Raw genomic sequence first — 16,637 nt, 5'->3', positions numbered from 1 at the left:
ACGTCGGTTTTAGTTACAGATATAAGTCAAGTCGGACAATAGGGTCGTTTCAACGAGCAAAATTTCATTTTGCGCGAAGAAAGTAAGTGAAAGTAATGGGGAGTTATAATTTTCGATAATGGTAATATAATTATAATAATAGTAATAATAATAATATTAAATGACAACAATTACTAATAATAATTATAATAATATGCTATATTCAGATAATTTCAATAAAATCTCTATGTAAAAATTCAATTATAACACAATTAATCTGTTTCCCGATAGCATCGTATTTTGGAATTTAACAATATTTCTTATTAATGCGAGTCACGTTAACGCAACTTCTTATTAACCTGATCGATTTGTTCATCGATCCTCTCGGACGTTCCGCGAAACTTGTTTGGTTCCGGCCCAATCATTTGTATAAGTTGCGGTACATCTTGGCCGCTGATCTGCGTGAAACGTGCCAATGACTTCATGCACGCGTACAACTGTTCTTCAGCAGGACTGCCATTGAAATATTGCAACAGTGCCATTGTCAATTCTACAGCGACGTCATCGAACACCTATGCATTTCATAAAACGAAAGACGATTAAAATGAAATCACGATTGTTTAATTACACATCGAAGACTGCAAAACGACAGATAGAAAATGCTAAACAATAAAAAAAAGGTCCACTTCCTCGCTCTTCGAAAAGGATAGATATAAATAAATTAATATTTGAACTGACGCTGCTTTCTTTGGTTATTCGATGTATGTATAATGCAAAATTAAATCGATGACGATGACGAGGATGATAATGATGACGACGATGATGGCGATGAATGTACGGTTATTTAAATCATATTATTGCTACTGATAAAATATGCATTTGCGCAGTTCATGGATATGAAATCGTAAATTTTTGATGGACGACTTACCGTAACGTGCGGTTAAATTATACATACATGTTCAGACAAGTACCTTAGAAATGCTGCCTTTTGGTAAAAGTCGCCGCAGATTTTTGCTTTTGTTCATTTTCTGAAAACACAGTATCCGGTCTCTCGATAGGTATCCATTAATTCCAACTGCATCGTAACATTGTATACATGTGTACAAATACAAACGAGCAACGAGAAAACGTATTTATATATTACTTGAATCATAGCTATTTATAATAGGAAATTGTTTTTGGGACGATATCGTTGCTCGTCCGTGAATCAGTTACCAAATTTGATACATGGTTAAAGTACCTCTCACGGTTTAATACCTTTATAAGTACAGCTAATTTATTAATAAAGGCAGCACTTCTATTCGCGATAAAGAAAGCGTCACTTTGTTTGTTGGATTAGTTGAAAAGTGATAGTAAAAGCGTTCGTTATGCGACACTGCAAACTACACGTTATTTTATCTTAGAATTGCGCGCTGAAGAATTAGGTTTTCTTTCTCTCTGTTTTCCTTCTCACGTTGAATATTAGATGTGTAATCAAAACGAAACAGGAAATTGTTAATCGGATAGGAAGGATACAGACCACAGTTTTTACCTCCTTGCAGGCAAGATTGTGAATAATAGCGGCACCACGAATTTGCAAGTCAACCGAATTGGAAAGCAACGAATGCACTGCAACTTTCGTCGTTACCCTTATGTTACTGATATTTTGAGTTTGATGTTGCCATTCCGATATATACAACAACCATTCTGAACTACTAAGGTTTTCGAACATGTTTGCCAACTATAACGTATAATTGAAAATTAAAAACTCGTTAAATTTATCGATGCACACAGACGATTCTAATTTGCTTACAAATTGTGCAAGAGGAAGTTGCTCTTCGGCAGGATGACGATCGATATCAAAAGCGTAATTCATAATTATATGTTCCCTTCTGTCCTGATGCAATAGTAAGATTACATCGTCCTTTAACGCAGCAACCGAGAGTATGTTCAATAATTTCACCCTTGCGTCACTCGCCAGAGCTTTATCATACAGTATTCGTCCTAAATACACAAATTGTCTTTGATACATACTCTTACAACGAAGAATATCGTTTTTCGTCGTCTTACCTACGAAATTTAAAAAGTTGTCTCCGAGAGCCCAGGAACCCTCGTTCTCCAAGACGTATTGTCGAAGCTCATCTATGCACACGCGTTCCTCTTCGTTCAATTTCCCATTCAGCAGCTTGACTAACGTCTGGTACTCTTCTTTGATATCCACTGAGTCCTTAAACACGATGGGGGGATCTCGATGACGTTTCCTTTCTTCCAGTTCCTTTTTCTCTTCTTCCTCCATCTGCATCACTCTCTCCGATGGTAGCACCTCCGTGCTCTCGCCGTTCGAAGCTTGCATTTCGCTCAGGCTTATAGCACCTAAATTCGTATGAAGACAATATACCGATAAAGAGAAAAAGTAAATAAAATATAGAAGACAGTTAAGAAATACATGTATCTTATTTTACGAAATCGATATACTTTCACTTTCCGCCATGTGTGTACAATTACTGGGTCCGGTACTATTGCTATCGCTCGCACCACTATCCTTGCTTCCTTTTTGCTTCTTCTCCTTCTTCTTCTTTTTTTTCTTTCTATCTTTCTTCGCGAGTTTCTCGTTGATCTCGTTTCTCCTTTCTTCTAGCGCGATTGAATTTAATCTGCCACGATAGTTACATCGTACTAAAGACGGTCACAAAAAGAAAAGACAAGAAACGAAAACTGATAAACGAGACGCGAAAACCGCTTTACCTTGCTTCTTCGATAGCTTCATTTAAAAGTTGAAATTCCGGCGAAACCTCTCTATGATTTCTTGGTTCAAGGAATGTTGGATCAACTATAAATGCTCTACTCGCGCTACTGCACAAACCTTCTATGAGTCCTCCAATCTGTTGTCCGATCGGTCTAAAACAATTTAAATTTTAATAAGAAATGAAGATTAAGAGAAAAAGAAAGGAAAGTATCAAACTTAACGGATAATAATTCGTACGTTTGTAGTATTTCCTCCGGCAGATCTAGGATATACTTGGGAATATCTTGACCCACCAGAAAATTACTGACTTCGTTTGTGAAGCTGTTGCAGTTATGTTTGAAGAGGTTATAAGTACCCGGGCTGTAATTTAACGACAAATAACAATCATAGTAAATATAGTTGTAAATACAAAATCATAAATAGCAGCTCGCAAAACTGTGTAGTCATAAGATTACGCGTTTTCTTTTAAACTTGAAGGTAAAAAACATTCTAATCTTAATGAATGATATAATGATATAAAATGAACGTTATTTGTTATTTGTATCTAGTTATACTGTATTTAATTATTTGGAAGATTGTAAAATTAATCAGACAATGTAATAAATAATGAATTAATTTGTCTTATCTCTTATTCTTATTGACGAGATTTATTTAAATTTTCGGACGCCTAGATTCTACTTTATTCGATGATAACTCACGCGAACGTAGACACTCCCAAGCCGTTTATGTATTCGAAGAAGACAGAATATGGCAGATATGTTTCGCCGATTCTTTCCACTTTGTGCGGCTCTCCTAACACTGTGCCACCCTGAAATAGAGAGTGAAATTAACGACGTGCGATGACTGGCGAAGAAAAAATTGGTGAAAAACGCGTCAATGTCAATTCTGCGACAGCCGGCTCAGCGGTGAGTGTGCTTCCACCCCCTCTGGCATTAGCGTGCACGTAATTTTAGAAGCACGACAAACTTGCGCTTCCCTGTAAGAAACGCTTAAAATAACCGCCCACGGCTAGTGTATCGGTGTTGCATTCTGCAGCAGAACGTAGGAAAGAATGTGCCAAATAAAAGAGAGAAAAAAGAGAACGGGAGACGACGAAAGTGGCGCAAGGAGGAAGATCAACAGGAAGCGACGAGTCTCGAAGAAATTTCATAATCGAACGAAATTCAACGAATGGATATTGAAACGAACCTAATACATTTAATGATACAACAAGTAATTACAAATACGTATGTACAATTATTAAGGCGAGTGAAAAATAAATGATACGAGTTATCACGATTGACACGAAGAAAACGATCAATTGGTCATTAAGTTATCCGAGTTACCAACAAACGCGTATGATAACAATCACCGTAAATAGTACAGCACTGGAGTTTGCTTTCGTTGCAAGCATACTAAAACTATTTTGCACCTGGTCGAGTCGTGCGAGAAGAACGATGTCGCGTCTGATGGACGGATAAAAGCGGAAGATCAAAGAGACACCGGAATCGGTAAGAGCGCGATGAACCGTTTTCTCGTCAAGGAACCACTCGAATACGAACTGGCGTCGCGGCACCTCCAGATTCGACGCCACGCAGCCGGCAACCGTAACTCAAGATAAACGAACGATATTCGAGTTCGCATGGCAGGCAGCGCGCACGCTCTTCGTCGTCGCTGTTTTCGGTTTGCTTTTACTTATGACGTCGCGTCTACTGTGCACATCAAACAACACCTGCCAGCTGATCGTCTACCGCAGTAACGGTCGCGTCGATGTTAACGACGGTCAAGTAGCTCGTTCGTTCGTTCGGTCGTTCAGCAGTGAAGCAAAACGATGCGCGATGAACGACGAACGACGAGGCAACGAGCGGGCAACGACGCGCGATCGAACCTTGGGAAACATTAAACTCGATCGTAGATCGTCGATCTATCTTCGCATCGTTTGCCTTGCATCCAACTTGTCGATCACATTTGCGCAACTTACAGTTAGTTCCCAGCACTCGACGCAGTTCACGCACTCGATTTCGTCTTCCAATCTCAGTTTGAGAAATTTGAATTTGAAAACATGGCTCGTTTCAAGCACGTTTCGATCCGTTGCTAAATATAGATGGTGGAAACCCGAGGCTTTCACGAGATGGGAGCATTTTTTGTTTTCGCGCGCTGAGAGATCGACGAGCAACGTTGTACGCGACTACGAGCAGAAGATTTAACGGATCGATCCTGCTGAGCCGAGAAGAGACTTACCGATAGCTTTCGCCTTCGTAAAATCTAGACGATAGGGCTATGGGATGGAAAGAGCCATGAAAAAGAGAGAGGAGTGAAAGAGAGCGAAGTAAAGCTCGAGGGAATTATTTTTAGGTTCAACCAGACCAAATTTAGTACCCACTCCGTGTCTAGCGTATCGTATGGCCAGAATGACTCGCCACTACTACTAACGCGTGGCACGATAGGTCACCATTTCGACGATGAAGAGATGCATTTCGAGTAACTTAACGCTTAATCGTTCATATCGTACACGTGGATATTCATCGATCAATTGATAATAGTTTTATTTACAATCGTCGCTTCGAGACGCTTCGAGACGTCCTTCTTTTCTTTCTTTTACCTTTGTAAATAATTCTATGATTATACAGAGATATACTCACGGGCCGAGCAGTTTGAATTCCAGATGGGCCGAAGAAGTATTCTCTTCCGTAAGCAACGATCGCCGTGTGCCATATACCCTCTACATGTTGACCTACGCGTGGACAACAATGTTTTCTATTATCGGTATTCATTTATCGATTATGTAATTTATCTTAATTTATAATTATATATAATTTATCTCAACGTATTCGGTTTTCTACGAACGAATGAATTTTCTTTTAAATATGCATGCAAATTATCCGAGTGTCTTTAGCGCTGATCGAATTTTTATTAGCATCTGTACCATACTCTGACGCTTTGCAGATTTCTCCGTGCGTAATGTACGCCTATGTTATAGAATTCTCCATAAGATTTCGTGACTTTGCATTTATAAAATTCGTCGACTTGGATACAAAATTTACGCAGTGGACGCGTTAGGTGGACAGTTAGAACATTAGAAGTCTTGCATTGCGAATGTTTGGAATGGCCTAGTTATGCTAATATTACATCGAAATTAGTACAGTCATATTTTGATAATTTTAGCACGGGTCTCGTTGAGATCGCCGACACAGATTTCATCCACCCTGTTTTTACCGGGAACAGTTCACCAACACCGGACTTGATGGACGACAATTTTCGCCAAAAACAGCTTTAATCGACGACGGGTATTAACCGATAACAATAACGATCGAGATACGTCTTCCCTAGGTGAACAAAGCTAGAACACAAACTGATGTAATACTCTAATACTCCAATATTCTAAACCGAGCTCGTACTTTGCTCGTGCTTACTGTAAACAATTGGTTAAAGTCTGTATGAATCATTGCTGTTGTATTGTTACCATTATTATCGGTTAAACCTGTCGTCGATCAAGTCTGGTATCGGTGAATCGTTATCGGTAAAAACAGTGCTGGTGAGTACACATCTAGAAAAGCCATACATGCAACTACAGATCAAATACGCGTAGGTATTATGAAAAGCGATAACATAGGAAATAGTTTTAAGAATCTTTTTTACTATAATATGCCTTAGAAATGAGAAAGATAAGAAAATTAGTCGTTATTTTAATTTACGTGCTGCATAAAGTTAATTGTATCAGGGAGAGAATTTACGATATGAGTTACATCGATGCAAAGATACTTGTGTTTTGGCATCGATATGGCCGAGTGAACTCGTAGATCGCGGTAAATAATACTGCTCAAGGACCAACGAACTCTTCGTGCGATACGATAATATCGCGCCAAGTCCTTGCCGCATAAATTCGCTTCGTAAAAGTACAATCTCAGTTTGCTTGGACGAGGTTCGGGCTCGTAATCGTCGGCTCGAGTCTCCTTCGACCTAGTTTCTCATCGCGGGAATAGCTAAGCACATCCGCGATTATCTTATTGCAACGCGTTTCTGGGAGGGTCGTCGTGGTGAAATAACCGCGAGAAATAGCTGCTACAGCCGTCCGGCTCGACAATTCACCACTTTCAGAGATTATGCAACATTTCACCGATCCTAACTAATTCTCACTGACTTTCCGTTAATTTAAGAACAAACTTCCAATAAGTTAAATATAGTTAAACGAACTATATTTCTTTGAAATTATTACGCAACACTGATATTTCGTTTATGTCAAATACAAAGAGAAACGAACTTTATTTCATAACATAGTAGCCTACAAACCTATCGCGATAAATATGGAAAATATTTAATAATTCATTTGACTCTAGCTCAATTAATTATTCTGGAGTTTCGATAAGTATTGAAGAAATTCAATGAACGAAATATAGTACGAAAAGATGAACATATTTATGATCCATAACTGCGATACGTTTGCACATCGTGATCGACTAACAAAAGAGAAATAAATTGCAAAATGAATTTCGTTCCACTGTGCGCTCTTTTACTCGATTTAACGAACATCATCATTCTCCTTTGTTGTTATTCCGCATTGTCTGGCCTCCGTTTTATTATTTTCACGGTACATCTGCAACACGTAACGTTAAACATTTTTCATTCCCGTTTTCAGTCCCTGAACTTCGTTCTCTTGATTCGTTTTCCAGTACTCTGCGTAGATAAGAGTACAAACCGCGTATTTATTTGTTTGTAAGGAGAATCGCGTGCAGTGTGAAATACCAAGCTCGCGAACAATTACAAGTAGTGGCTTCTGAAAATAGATCCGCAAGCTCGGCGACTGATCGTGAGTGGCGAACGAACCTTGGATACATGACGTAAACGTCTCGCGGAGACACGTGTGCGTATGTTGTATTTTACAACTTTTCCGTGGAATTTCGTTCGAATCGAGCGCTTTCTCCCTTCCTTCTTCTCGTTACTTCCGCATTGTACCGCAACATGCGCCCAAATTTTCTTCAAATAGATTCTTTGAGCTTTCTGTTTCACCTTACTTTCCATTGATAATTCCTCATTGGATAATTACATCTTATCGTTAGCCTCATCGAGATATGAGATTGTGCGATAATAAGAAGATTGTTTGTAATATGACACGAACTTAATTTTACTGAAAAATAATGAACAATGAACAATCATAATTTATGAAAATAGAACAGTTAGCAAAAGAAATAATAAAATAACGAGGAAAATAATGAGAGGTAATAGGCGTATAAATGTGAAAACAACGAGAATGTTGACTATAAATGTTCTCCCAGCGCTGTACTCAGTATCCCAAATTTAGAATAAATTAAGATCACACGAAACAACAAATCTAATGACGGTCCCAATGACGAACACGCCTGTGCCAAGTTACCTTTGCCCTACGATTCGTTTCATTTCTATGATTGTTCCTCTTTAAATTGCTTCGATTCCTAAGATCGCACGGTACAGTTTTTAATTCCTCTATCCTAAGATAACTTTTGGCGTATTTGTCAAATTTGCTTGAATCGTTTATTCGTTATTAATAACCCAACTATAAAGGAAATTTGTAAATTTTAATATTCAGAGCTTTTTAGAATATGGAACTCGTTTCATGCTTAATACTCTTTACTGGAAACAAAAGAAAAGTTTTAATTATTGCAATTATTAAACTAATAGAATACTTATACTACTGTAATTTTATAAAATTCACAAGTCACGTATTAATAACATAAGCAATATTTTCATTCATAGATTATTCATTGCAGAATCATTGACAATAAATTATTCATCAATGTAGTCATCGGTTACATCATTCAGTTGTGATCCGTGTGTATTTCTAATAAATAGAGAATTGGATTTTGCGTATGTCGTTTTTTATATTTATGGCTCAAAAATACCTAGTTGTTCCTGTTTACCTCGCACGTGCGAACTAGAAGAAGACGCTGAAATGTACCTTTAAATAACGCACAACACGGCCTAGATGGTACGAACGAGGCCAGTAATTCATATTTTACTTGGTAATAATCATTCATCATTTTGTTACATTTCGATGCCAAAACACCATGCATCACATTTGTCTAAGAGATATTTTAATTTACCGATGACGAGTCTAGACATCATAGAGGCGATGCCCTTTGTAAGGTCATAGATATATAATTCCACGGTCGTCTTCACATCTTCCGCGTTTTCCATCTTGCCTAACTGTAACAGAATTGGATAAAAATTCTTAGTTCAAACAAACGAGATTTCATTAAAAAAAGATACCTAATAAATAATTTCAATATCAGCAAGTACATAAAAAAAGTACGTACAAATTCTTTATCTAACTCTGTTGTTCTCCTTACTTCGTCTTCGTGTTTGTGTCTTTCCAGATATCTTCCTTTTTTGGAATACTTTATTCATAAAATACGTAGAATACACAAGAAGTAGTAACATTACATTGAATACTAAAATCAAATATTTAAAAACTAGCTATATTTCAGTAACTTCTATTGAAATATAACGTTAATTTCGAATCACACAGAAATGAGAAGAACGGCAGAGTTAATAATAATCAGATTACAGATTTGTATGCATTTATGCGAAATTTAAAAATGCAAAAATACATTAAATGTTCATTTACACAAAAATCTGCGACCAGTAATAATTATTTCATAGATTGTTCGATCGGTATATATTTCCCGCGTAAACTTTCGTATCATTGATAAGATCTTATCGTATCTTATGACCGAGAATGTGCTAACACATCAATTAAATGAAAATCGAATCTGATTGGTCAGTACAAAATCACCGACCAATCAAAAAAAACCATCTAATTAAATCGACGCCTCAGCTTTTGTCACAGTCGAGTAAGAAAAGTCATGGTCGTGAACGAGTCTCGTAAATCGCTGAATTTTGAACACTACTTAAATCTTCCTACGCGCATCTTCTTATACTCGTTCTAATGGATGTAACAAGTACAAAACGTACTTAAATATGTATATTGATCGCCCTATAGAACTGAAGTCATTCACTTTGATAGACAAGTTTAGAAGCCTTGTTTCGCGGCTGACACTTTTCTCATCCCGCATTAGATGGAGCGCACAGTATGCGCAAGATCAATTCACACCTACACTACCTGCTAAAAATATTAGACCAGCTGGTTTTATTGTTATTTTTCACGACCGATATAACATACGTAAATCTATGGCGATATTTATTCATTTAGGTTTTTATCGAATCAGTTGATATGTAAATTTTGTAATAAAAACTTGTTGGCAAGTTACTATCCGATAGCTAACGTACAGTTCTTAATACGCTAGAAATAATTTTTCATATTCCTATTTTTCATATTCGTACATAAAAAAAGTATACTTAATGCTGTTTTAAGCCATATTTATTGCAGTAACATATTCAAATACAATACTCAATAAGGAATTTATTTATAATAATTTGATAGTTCTTATCAGAAATATATATATATATCCGATGAATGGATAATGAAATTATAAAAATAGAAAGATTTTAATCACATACTTTTCATACTTGATGATTACACATAATAGATTCAATATATCATCATCCTGAGATGAATCAGCAATACATGACGGACTGGCATGAACATGTTCAAACTCATTGATTACGCGGCTTTTACAAACGCGGTATTCTTTCAAGATCCTCACATATATATGATAAACAAAACACTGTCAAAAGTTTGATACCAATCAAATGCATGTATCTATACTATTTAAAATTTCCACACATTTCTAAAGCAAATTATCTACATCTCTATATCATACATCATACAAAACACAAATATAAAGCTAAAAATACACGTTTAAAAGCTAAATTAAATATAAGCTTAAAAATAACTAGATGAAATTTGAACGAACTATAGGGTTAACTAATAAGCGAGAATCTAAGTAAAGAAACTAGAAAGCGATTGAAAAATGTCTTACCTATCTTCTTGTTTTCATTCACGATATTTCATTGACGATAATCTACTAACAGGTGGATAGATTATCAGGATAATATCAACTAGGGATAATAGAAAGGTAATCGATCAAAGGAGTAAGAGGTAGGATCACTTGACGTTGATACGTCAAAATGATCCAACCAAAATTGGTATTGGATGATACAGCACAAATGAGATGTACACCTCCTGCTTGATAGCTACTGGCTAGCAAATGCAACTGATCGCGGCGAAATGTTCGCCAGAGTTAGAGACCAGTGTGGAGACACGGCGCGGTAGTCGTACTTGCCAGGAAGAAACGGTAAAGAGGTAAGAGGGTCATCGCGCGAAGGCAGCGCCTGCCTACCGGCATCACGGCCAATAACACAATACATTAATACTCCAAAAGTCGTATTTGAATACATTGGTTGACTGCCACACACAGTTTTATATATTTTTCACTGGGAGTCACAATAGACTGAAATATACTATACCATAAAAAATAATTTTTGCACAGTATTATATCGTATTTGCCTATTTTTTCTGGAAATGTTATATAAATCATTTATATTGTTAAAAATTTGTTAGTTCGTGAAATTTACCGTATTTTAATCATTTTAAAAAACTTAGAGAAACGTGGGTCATCAATGACCTAGATTTCTAGGTTTCTAGGAGTATATTTCTTTTTTTCAAATAGCACGGCATTTTTCTCTGAAACGACTGTTCTTTCAACACTTTCTCAAAAGAGCTTTAGAAATATTAAATACTTTCTTTTTTATAAGAGATAAACATTGGTTTATAAATTTTATTTCATTATATTTTTATATAATGTAACTGTATATTATGTATAGAATATATATAAATGTTTCCAAATTATTTTCAAATTGTAGCGAAGACCATTATTGATTTGTTTTTGAATACAAGGGTTATTTTTGTTACTATACACTATATGCATACACGGATAGAAGTGTATGTAGTCTGCGTTCATTGTCAGGCCGAACTTAACAAACATTGCACACTTGACGCCTTCATTATGTCGGTGTTGGTAAAATTATTCTAAATAAGAAAATTTAATATTCATAATAAATAACATAAATTTGTATTATAGGCAATATTTTTTAAGTAAATCTATACGAATGAAACAGAAGGAAATTTTGTATAAATATATTGGTATAAATATTATTGCCCCTCTAGCTAATGTGCAAAAGCGGTTCTTGGAACAAAATTGTATTATTTTAAGAAACGAAATATAGTTACAGAAAATAATTTCTTAGAATTCGTTTATAACAAATTTTACAATTAACAGGTTATTTTGAAATAGGTCGTAAAAATTTTATAAGCTAGATTCTATATGATGTTAAATTTTCTTAATATCGTTTAGAAAACTTTACACAAAATAAAAATTATTTTCTTATATTTATTTATAAATTTTAAATTTATAAATTTTATCTTTCATATCATACATTCTTTATTGCTATAAGAAGATTTGGTAGATGTACAATAAATAAAATTGTAATAAAAAAAAGATGTTTATGTCATAAACATTGATATAATGAATGTAACTGTATATCCAAATACTAGATTAAATATATATAAAATTATTGGTAAAAATATATTTATTCAGATTAAAAAATATTATGAGAACATATGTACATACATAATAATGAGGCTCTACTACCATATTAATTAGACTGTAAGAGCTATCCGCAATCTAATCATAACTATATTGGTAAAGTTAGAAACAAATCTGAAAATGTACATTGAGGCTATAAAAGATTTATCGCTTAATTTTTTATGTACAAATTTCATTTGACCTTTTTCATTTTCTTAGCTTTCTCTTTTTTCTTATGTTTCTTTTTATTTTCTTTCGTCGTTTGTTTCTTTCTTTGTTCTTTTTTCAATTTTTTCTTTCCTTTTTTCACATCTTCATCCGAAGATACATCAGAATCATTAGAACTTGAACTAGTTGAAGAGCTTGAAGATGACGATGATTCGCTTGAACTAGAAAGAGAGGAATCTGCAGAAGAATCAGAAGCACTCTCACTCTTTTGTTCTAATACTGGAATTATGACAGGTTTCGGATGAGATTTTAAATGTTCCCTTAAATCGTCTGTGAGACCACCCAAACCAATGGATGTAAAGAAATTGATTGCGAAACGTGTGTTTTTAGGGTCATCTCTGGGAAACAACCCTTCGAATGCATTTTTTAACGTAACATCTTTCACACGTTGATTAAGTTTAGATAGTCCCATGTATTCAGAAAGTTCTTGAAACAAAATTTTTATAAATATCCTATTGGAACTTGTTGTATCCTCTTCGGTTAATTTTATACAAGATAATACTTCCCACGATATAGAATCAGTAAATAGTAAATGAGCAAAAAACTTTGATACATTACGTAATTTATTTGTATCTAGACGGTGTATTGTATGATATGAGTCTTGAAAAATTTGCTCAAATGGTGTGACATACATCTTGTTAATGGCACAAAACCGACCAGCCAACAATCCAAAGAATTTTTCATATGTTCTCATTTCTGCACAGCAATCTAAGAACATATGACAGAGTTCAGTTTCTTGACCAGGTTTTAGTTGCATTTTCATTAATTTGTGTGCACACTCTTCAAAATCAAGCGATGAATGTATTGTTAAATATATTGTTCTTCTGAGTGCAGTTAGATTTGTCTCTGTATTATCTACTATTATGTCTTCTTTCCCTTCTGCCACAGCAGTACTATCTTCATCAGAACTTTCTTCTTCGTCATCTTCTTCTTCACTTTCTGAACCACTGACATCTGAATTTAGTATTTCTTTACTTAATTCTTTATATTTATCTTCATTATTAATATATTCTGCATCAAACTTAAATACATTTAATATATCTTGAGAATCTGTTGCTTCATCTAATGTTATTAAATGAGTAAATTGATTCTCTTCTTCTACAAGATCAAGTTCTTCTGGAACTGCTTCATGATCCTTGAATCCATCTTTCCTAACTTGAAATATAACTTCAATCATATATTGAACTCGTTTATCTAATTGTCCTTCATGTAATATATTTCTTAGCATTTCGAATATAGCCTCAATACCCTTCCTAGAAACTTCTGTTAATTTCATGCCACATTCTTTTAAAAATGCTATTGCCACTTCTACCGAGTCATCTGTTGGTGTTTCTACTAATAAAGTCAAAATTTCTAAAGCCACAATCTCATGTGCTACTCTTTGATTTACCAAATGTGCTATAAATGTCCCGGAAGATATACACAGAGGTTTGTCATTCCTTCTGAAACCACGTTTAAACTGTATTACTAGACGTTTTAATATTAATTCTCCTATATTTGGAAACTTAGAATTAATAATTGCAGTGAGGGCTGCATAAACAGATGTAAAGGTTGGTGATGCTGCTTGAGCTTGTATGATAGATCTAGCGAGCAAACCTCTACCTCTAACAATATTTTCTTTTAAAAGTTCTCGAGTTATAAGTCCAATATTACTGACGTTAACTTTATTAATATAACCATGTATAGATTTCTTTAGGGCTTCCCATGCAATGCGTTGATATGCAGCTCCTGATTTATCAGTAATCTCAGCTTGCATTATTCGTAACTTTGCAGGTGGTATATAAGCACCACCTGTTCTTGATGTTAAAAGTTCAACAGTTCGATTTTGTCTTGCTTCATCCGAAGCATTTGTTTCTTCTTTTTCCATTTCTTTATCTGTAATTTTATTCCTTTCTGGCTTTTTTTTATTTTCCTTTGCCTCCCAATGATCGTTTGCTTTCCTTAATTTGTGTCGTTCGTATGACCGCTCCTCTCTATTGGTTTCTTCGAAATCACGATTTCTCCTATGAGAAACATTCTTTCTATTATTCCTATTCTCATAATAATAATGATCTCGATCACGTTCCTGATCACGATCACGGTTACGCTCACGAGTTTTATCTCGATCTCGGCCGCGATCGGAATCTCTCGAATGTCTATAATCTTCTCTCGTCTCTTTCGTCTTTGAGTGTGATCTCTTCATTTTCAAATTATAATTTTGTTCAAGTTATAATTGTTTATCTGGTATTATATTATCCACCATATGTATCAAATACTAATGAACATGAACACATAAATGACTCTAAACACTCATAAATATATCGTATCCAAACAAACGAAACTGGACGAAACTGTCCACGTTGGACGATCGTAAACACAAGTTGGAAACTCTTGTGGTGGGGATAAGACTCCTAATATCAAGAGGGATACTTTACAAATCGGCCACTGTTCATCGAGACCATAGCGCTGAGACCGACTGTTAAACTTTTGCATCTAACGCCATTTTTGCCATCCTTACCATTGGAGAGAAAGAATAAAAGCTAAATTACTTTCCATAACCTTCTTCAATTTCTTTAATATACAGTATTTCATGTAGTACAGAAGAATGTTATTTACATAAATATAAATTTATATAATAGAATAAAGTTCAATTACAGACACGATCATGTCGCAGGTACAGGGCGCGTTGCATGACCAAGTCCAACAAATCGATTGAAGCGCCTTACTTGAGAAACATTTTTTGGTCGGCTAAGAGCCTTATCCCCTCTACTGGAGTTTCGAAACCTGCAAGACAGTGCAGTACAACCGTGCTATAACCTAACATTTAGGTAATATAACCTAAACCAAAATATTCGATTAAGTACATCATATATTAATATTTATTAGTTTGGAATAAAATATGCACATTATTTTTAAGAATGAAATCTTGTTTTTATTGGAAGATATAATACATGCTGTTTTAATTTACAAAAAAGAAAATAATAAAAACATGTGAATGAAAATGACAATTGATATACGGATATTATTCATTTCATGGTGCGCAAGATTTATATAAATTCCTGTACAAAAACAACACTTGGTATTTTTTTCGTACACTATAATATACATACATGTATATTTTCTCAAGAAAACCTAACTTAAACATTAATCCACTACTTTTTAATGTTTCATAGTTAAAAAATAACCTGGTGATCTAAATACATAAAAATCCTATCAGTCAAATAAGTTACTGATCTTAGTTTGATAACCATACTATTCTTCTATTTTTTATCTCATAACCCAACGATTAACGAATTAGTCGTCCCTTTTCATCGTACATTTTTGTAATAACCGTTATAAAATTAAATCAAAGATAAAACAGTAATGTTTATTTTATTTATAATCGAAGACGATCACCTGGTAATTGGCAACCACCGCCACCGTGGCCATGACCGGATACCAATTTACGATCGGTTCAACAACCTGTGTCGCTGTTCTACGATTCCCATCTTTATAATTCAACCATTTAAAATGAAATAGCACGAATATACATCGTATTATTTCGCAATGTCACTTATGTCGCGTGCTGTTTTTTGACATTCAAAAGAAATCCGCGTAAGTGAAAGTGTTGGGAAAATAAATGCAAGAGAGCCAATACTATAACACGAAACAGTTTCGAATATCAGGGGAAGACATTACTCAGCAAATACGGGGTGACTCAAAAAACACAGGAGACGCGTTCCGCTTTTTTTCGCATTATAAAGTCACAACCACAGAAAAAGGAAGAGAAAATAAACAAGAGAAATAAAATAAGATTGTAACATCTGGCTGCCAAATTTATCTTTGTACGGATTAAGAAGTTAATAACTGACATTGCTCTCGTGTTCGTTCGTGTGGGGAAAATAGGGTGCATACATACAACATCGAAAAGCGTGTAATAACATTATTTTTTTAGACAGAAACTTACCTAATCTGTATTCGAAGTTCCGTGTTTGTAAATCTATAGCCTGCTAACGTTAGAAGAATAGTGTGCGATCGCTGAAATTCTACTGAAATTTTACTGGTGAGCAAATATCTCTCGTTGACGTTAAATCGTAAATTTTACACGTCATGTGTGTAAAAGAATTTTAAAGAGGGGAATAACCGACACGATATCGATAGTGATGGAAAAACACCATATCTTGCAATATTTTATTGATATTTGCAAAATCATGCAAATAGGTTAGGATACTAGATGTTGACTCAAC

At 34.9% G+C, this 16,637-nt stretch overlaps 2 protein-coding genes across 7 annotated transcripts; both read right to left on the bottom strand.

Moving 5' to 3' along the window:
* Window positions 1-109: 109 nt before the first annotated feature.
* Window positions 110-10,911, bottom strand: LOC126917802 (uncharacterized). 5 transcript variants are annotated; one of them, XM_050725095.1, is made up of 12 exons: window positions 10,600-10,911; window positions 8,761-8,863; window positions 5,326-5,417; window positions 3,403-3,512; window positions 2,942-3,064; window positions 2,704-2,856; window positions 2,434-2,612; window positions 2,029-2,331; window positions 1,772-1,962; window positions 1,511-1,699; window positions 951-1,007; window positions 110-551 (listed from the first exon to the last, which is right to left on the bottom strand). In XM_050725095.1, exons 2-12 carry the CDS (start codon window positions 8,852-8,854, stop codon window positions 318-320), a joined length of 1,725 nt encoding a protein of 574 aa, XP_050581052.1. In that variant the 5' UTR covers window positions 8,855-8,863; window positions 10,600-10,911; the 3' UTR covers window positions 110-317. The 5 variants fall into 5 exon arrangements, with proteins under 5 accessions (XP_050581052.1, XP_050581055.1, XP_050581054.1 ...); XM_050725098.1 differs by lacking the exon at window positions 951-1,007 and having other exon boundaries at window positions 10,600-10,909; XM_050725097.1 differs by lacking the exon at window positions 951-1,007 and having other exon boundaries at window positions 1,499-1,699; window positions 10,600-10,907.
* A 1,279-nt stretch (window positions 10,912-12,190) lies between these two features.
* LOC126917797 (pre-mRNA-splicing factor CWC22 homolog) lies at window positions 12,191-16,503 on the bottom strand. 2 transcript variants are annotated; one of them, XM_050725086.1, is made up of 2 exons: window positions 16,358-16,503; window positions 12,191-15,195 (listed from the first exon to the last, which is right to left on the bottom strand). In XM_050725086.1, exon 2 carries the CDS (start codon window positions 14,612-14,614, stop codon window positions 12,398-12,400), a length of 2,217 nt encoding a protein of 738 aa, XP_050581043.1. In that variant the 5' UTR covers window positions 14,615-15,195; window positions 16,358-16,503; the 3' UTR covers window positions 12,191-12,397. The 2 variants fall into 2 exon arrangements, with proteins under 2 accessions (XP_050581043.1, XP_050581042.1); XM_050725085.1 differs by lacking the exon at window positions 16,358-16,503 and adding an exon at window positions 15,808-16,012.
* Window positions 16,504-16,637: the final 134 nt, after the last annotated feature.

This window comes from Bombus affinis, chromosome 6, assembly GCF_024516045.1.
Source record: "Bombus affinis isolate iyBomAffi1 chromosome 6, iyBomAffi1.2, whole genome shotgun sequence".
Classification (NCBI taxonomy): Eukaryota; Metazoa; Arthropoda; class Insecta; order Hymenoptera; family Apidae; genus Bombus; species Bombus affinis.
Note: the sequence above shows the minus strand (reverse complement) of the source record. Positions and strands in the feature narration are given on the sequence as shown.